We start from the raw sequence: 6000 nt of genomic DNA on the forward strand, positions 1-6000 counted from the left end.
TTTAAGTTTGAGTAAGTTAAAAAACCAAAACCAAAACAAGATGTGACTAAAATTGTGGGTTAAAACACAAATCACAAATCAGTAGGGTTTGGAGTCAAAGCATCTAATGGGGAAGTCACTGAGAGTGCCGGCACTGGAGTATACCCTAAATATAGAAGATAGAATCTCCTGAGTACACAAGAATGGAAATACAGGAATAGCTAGCTCAAAATAGCAGGCAGTAAAATAATGGAATATATACTTCTCCAAGATAGACACAAAGGAAAAAACCCTTAGAAAAGGCAAAGGGACAGCAAAGGTGAGCAAAATACGGGGCTGGGCTCAGTAAGGACACAGCTTGCTGTGCAGCAGGGGCACCTGGGTTGTGAACCCCAGTCCCCACAAAAAGCCTGGTACAGAAGCACATGACCATAATCCTGGAACTGAGGGTGCAGAGAGTCAGGAATTCCCACAGCTCATTGGCTGGCTAGTCTAGTCAGAACAGCAAGCTCAGTGGGAGACCCTGTCTCATACATACATACATACATACATACATACATACATACATACATACATGGAAGAAAAACAGAAAGAGCAATGGAAACTAACAAAGGAAGAACCAGACACTGACCCCTGCCCTCCACACAGGTGCACTAGACACAGGCAGGCAGGCAGGCAGGCAGGCAGGCATATCTGACTAAGCACTCTGGTTCTAAGAGGGCAACAATAAGAATATCAGAAGAGTGAGAAGTGCTCTTGCAGAGGGCCTGAGTTCCATCCCCAGCACCAACACTGCCTGTAACTCCAGCTCCAGGAGACCCCCGTGCCCCTTTCTGGCCTCCACGGGTAACTGCATTCATAATGCACATATTCATACATAGTCACACATATATAAGGAAAGCAGATAAAGAAATTAAGGCATCTGGATACTGCTGGCATTGGAAAAATATTAAAATCTAAAAATTCGGAAAGTTAGAGAATGCCAAGTTGAAGTAATGTAGGATTTTAAAATGTCATCAAAAGGTGGTAAGGACCAGAAGGGGCAGTTTTCTGAGCAGTGACAGTTGCTGGGGAAATCACACACTTTACATCCTAGGTTAGAACAGAGCCTGGCCAGACGCCTCCAGTCCAGTGCTGTTCTTAACTGCTACAAGCTGCCTTACCTCACCCACCTTTGTCTGATGGCACTAGAACAAATCTAGAATTCCTTACCTTATTGAACAGCATGTGTATCAATTTAGCCTTTTCTTAATGATTGTAAGTGTCCTTATGATCAGTGTGCTGTGGCAGCTGAGCACTTTGCTATGGGGGTTCTTCTCGCACTGAGCCAGCCTCAGCTCAGTGTCCACTGCTCTCCACACACACGCTACTATTTATACTTTGCTATAACATGGGAAAAACATTTCTGGGAAAAATTGGACAACAAAACCAGAAACCCTACAATTTTACCATGTAAAGGTGAGTTTAACAGATTGAAGACTAATATTGTGGCAAATCTGTCTTATCTGTGACTAGAGGACATAATCTAATACTACTATTTAATGGCTGGTAGAGGTTCTAAATATTATAGTAGTTTTCAAACTTCAAATCCCCATTGAAATCTACTTCCTAAACTAAAAGTCTTTCTTTCCCCCATATTTATTTTTAATGATTTGTATGTGTGTTTGTGTGTATTCATTGAGTTCAGGTGTCCACTGAGGCCGAGGTGTCAGACCTCCAAAAGCTAGGCTACAGGCAGTTAGTTATAGACTTAGACCTCAGTGCTGTGAACCAAATTCCAGTCCTCTGAGAGAGTAGTAAGTGTTCTTAACCACCACACCATCTCTCCTATCCACTGTGAGACAGGGTCTCATTGTGTAGTCCTGGCTGGCCTGGAACTCTCTAAGTAGACCAAGCTGGACCCAAATTCCCAGAGATCTACCTGCCTCTGGAGCTTGAGTGCTGGGATTAAGGTGTGCACCACCACCTAGGCTGGCTCTAGGCTGGATAAACCCCTAAGGTAAGGTGTTAAGTTGGTCTCCATGAGCTACAAGGTAACAAGCACAGAAGCTCTTCAGGATCCTCACCTCTCTTTTGGCTTCTTTCTTTGGGTCATAGTCACTGTCGTTTCCATCCATGGGGTGAGCTTCTTCTAAGTCATCATCACTGAAAGAGACGAGATCGGCATGTCTTCTTGTAACTCTAACACATATTCCTCAGAGCTGTCACTAGGCAGAGCCGCTGTAACAGGGATCTCTAAAGTTCTAGGAAACATCCGTCTTTTGGGGCTTACAGAATCATTTAATAAAGATTTCTAGCTAAAAAGTAAGCGATTTCATGGGAAAAACAAAACAAAAAAACCTTTGAAGTACCATGTGGGAGAGGGCACTCGCTCTCTGTTGTAATGCTGGTGACTTTAGTTCCATGCTTGGTGCAAAGACAGACAAAGCACTTTATGGTACTGGGGACTTTACTTCAGGAATGGTACTTCAGGAAGTGCAGAAAGGCCATCTTGCACAGAATATATTGTTTAATATGTCTGAGTGTGGAGGACTAGGATGGAACCAAGCTTCACAGGGCTGGTGCTAGAGCATGGAGCCACGTCTCAGTTTGTATTTCAGTCACAGTAAACAAGCAACACTGAAAGAAGAAAGCCTCGGCTCAGCTCCTACAGTCAGAGCTTCGGACAACTCTGCGTTCTCCACAGCAGACACGGTGCTGCAGTTGCTTTCTGTCTTATGAAAACTATACAGTCCTGTGAAAAGTCCCCAACAGAGGCCAAACATACAACCTACCTGTCACCCTGATTGTGTCTATTGGCTAGTTTTCGAGCCTGGCGATCCATCAAGCTTGTCCTTGAGCGAGTTTTTTTCCAAGAATAGTAATACTTTACAAGGCTTGCAATTGTCTTATCTGGAAGCTTTTGAAAAAAAATTCCTGTTACTGTTGGAAAGTTTAGTTCATCAACCCTGATCACCAAGTAACTAACCATATATTCTCTGATAATCAAGGCATAAATGAAAGCCATGTCGTGGTACCTATACTAACAACTAAAAAGTACTGCTAACAGTCAAAGAACTCCATTATACCAAAGTCACTGACACTGCTGAACCCATGTGACTGTTGGTTCTGGGGGAGAGGGAAGATGTCACAAACTAACTTATGAGAATGTTCTCCATGGTCCCAGCATGGCCCCGCTAGCACTCAGCATGTGTTTCTTAAGAGTAACTCAATTCTCCTTTCTCTAGTTTAGAGCCTTTGGTGTCTAAATGAAATCAACATCAACTTCACACTAGAGACTCACACCGTGTGGTCCTTTGAGTCTGGCCTCTTTCAGGCAGTCAAGAGCTGCTTAATACTTAACACTGAACATTTAAAATCACTTTAGTTTTACATCTAGTTCTTAGTAAGTAATGCAGACAGATCTTAACCCCTAACAGTCTTCAGCTATTATAGTGGCTGACAATTACATGTATTGATGTGTCACACTGGCAAGTAAGGTTGTGAACTACCAACCAAAGTGTTCCCTCCAATTACTGAAGTCATGTGGATGCAGAAACATTGTCTGCTTAAAATATACAAAAGTGCCAGCTGCTTGATGTACATTATTTTAATGAAACACTAAAAATTTAAGAACTTGCAATATAGACAATAGTAATATAGACATTTTTCCTTGAAAAACAAAAGGCAAAGACAGCATCAACAACTCTCTGCGGCACCTGGACAACACAGATTTGAGATGGACTTTCTAGCTGCCAATCTTCATACCAATGTCGACTTCAAAATTTCTGTGTTCCTTCAGTATTATCTAGGTACTGCTCTTTACTGTGTCTAATTCCAAGTAACCAGCCCTGGGTACATATACATATGAGCAGCACTGTATGGTCTCAGTGGGTTGTATGTAGATGTGTGTATGTGTGTGTGTGTGTGTGTGCATGTGTGTGCATGTGTAAACACATATGTAACAACAATAATTAAAGTGGTTATAAATTTGAAAGGGAGGTAGGGAACATGGGAGGAGCTGTGGGGGAGGGAAGAGCTGTGGGGGAGGGGAACACTGACATAGAGTTGGCATGTATTCTCTCAAAAAATTAAAAAAAGACTTTCATATAGAAAATGGAAGTCCTAAAATAAGAAATCAAAACATTATAAAAATCCAAAAATAAAGTTAAATTATTATTCCCCCTTAAAAAACAACCACTGAATTAATTTAATCACTATTACGCACACATTTGACACCAGATAAACAATTCATTAATGAAATAGCACACATATGTTATGTGTGGATAACTGTAGAAAATATTGCATGCAAATACAGTTGTTTCAAATATTTTTAACATTAAAATTAAGTGAGAAGCATTTTATATTTAGTGAGTAGTTAAATTCAGTAGTATCATAATTATAATGATAATTTGCATAAGCCCCAAATCACTATACCATTTGCTGAATCCTGTGAAAGCTCTTCCCGTGAAAACTAAAGGCTTGTTCAAACAGGACTTTGTCTTCCACTGTCCACTCATCTGGAAAGGGGGTGAAGTTAGGGAGGTCCGCAAGAGACTTCTCAATGTTGTGTTTATGCCAGAACAACATGCCAAGTGCCTTTGAAGAGAAACCACCGCCTTTGGTTTTAATGGACTTACTTTTACCACACTTAGAGTTAAACACAAATCAAATTTAAAGTTTTAGCCTATGACTTCAACTTACTATAAACTCAGCGTGGGACCTTTAACAGAGTAACGACCTATTTATTTATTTTAAATAAGGGCCTCAGAATAAGTACTTGTATATATCATATTTGTGACAGAAGTAAGAAAAAGTGACATGAGGTGAGCAGGTTTTGTGGGCTCATGACAAGATTCTACTCGAATTTTATCAATGTGTCAATATGTACAGGAAATAGTCTAAAAGCGCTCAAGTAACTACAATAATTAATGAAATCATCAATTACAACACAAGAACCAGTAATACTCAGTTGGACTTAGCAGAGAAATACCAAGCTTTGACCTTTTAGAATCATTTAGAATAAATATTTATCCTATAACATAATTATAAGACTTAAGGGCACTTTCACTGCAATTGCCTCAATTTAATTATTTTATCACAAATTTAATAAAACATTTGTATATATTTTTTGACCTGCCCCTCACCCACATTTATGTATTTACCTTCCTATTACCATAATGTATACATACATGTAATTATTAGAAGTCATCTAAACAACTTTGATGTCTTGACTGACAAATCATTTCTAAACAATAGGTATAACTACTATTTAATGCATAAACTTTCATTCTGTAAAGAAAGATAATTTCTAGTGAATTTATTTTTAGGGCTTAAAAATAAATTTTGTATATAAACATACAAATAAGCCAGTATAAACTCATATTTTAAAAGATTAACTTTCTCAAAGATTAAGAAGGAAGGCATGCCAGGTGTTGTGGTGAATCCCTTTAATCCTAGCACTTGGAAGACAAAGGCAGGAGGATCTCTCTAAGTTTGAGGCCAGTCTGGGCTGCATAATGAGCTCTAGGGCAGCCAGGAATGCAATAAAGAGACCCTGCTTCAAACAAACCGACCAAACCAACGGAAGACACACACACAGAACGGGCTTTAGGCACGGCTGTAATCCCAGCGCTTGGGAGACAGAGCCAGGAGGATCACATCAAATTCTAGGCCAGCCAAGGTTACACAGCAAGACAAAAATACTCCCCAACAACCAAACAAAAACTAAAACTGTAAAATAGGCTACCAAAAAGGTTCAAAAATGCCCCATCAGTTGTTTTGATCTATAATCAGCATGCCAATTTCAAAAAGTTTACTTTTAGTTTACTCTGTGAAGCGAGTTCCCCAGTAACTCATTTACACAAGTTTGATCTTTCTTCTCTACAGACAAGCCCACCAGTTCTACTGTAATTCTGAGGGTGAGAAATTCTTAGCTTTAAGAATTATAGGTACAGCGACAAAGTTTGGAGCTGGGATGAAGGGATGGACTATCCAGAGAGGACCCCATTCGGAGTCCATCCCATCATCAGCCACCAAACC

The 6000-nt window shown here is 40.0% G+C and overlaps 1 protein-coding gene across 6 annotated transcripts in view; it reads right to left on the minus strand.

Moving 5' to 3' along the window:
- The window catches only part of Rcor3 (REST corepressor 3), a 39106-nt gene that overhangs the window by 22311 nt on the left and 10795 nt on the right, over window positions 1-6000 (minus strand). For all 6 annotated transcript variants that reach the window (XM_021197808.2, XM_021197810.2, XM_029538509.1 and 3 more), the window contains 3 exons: window positions 4396-4557; window positions 2754-2878; window positions 2046-2124 (listed from right to left, as the gene is read on the minus strand). In XM_021197808.2, coding sequence (XP_021053467.1) covers window positions 2046-2124; window positions 2754-2878; window positions 4396-4557 — 366 coding nt within the window. The remainder of the gene's footprint in view (window positions 1-2045; window positions 2125-2753; window positions 2879-4395; window positions 4558-6000) is intronic.

The sequence above is a fragment of the Mus pahari genome, chromosome 5, assembly GCF_900095145.1.
Source record: "Mus pahari chromosome 5, PAHARI_EIJ_v1.1, whole genome shotgun sequence".
Lineage (NCBI taxonomy): Eukaryota > Metazoa > Chordata > Mammalia > Rodentia > Muridae > Mus > Mus pahari.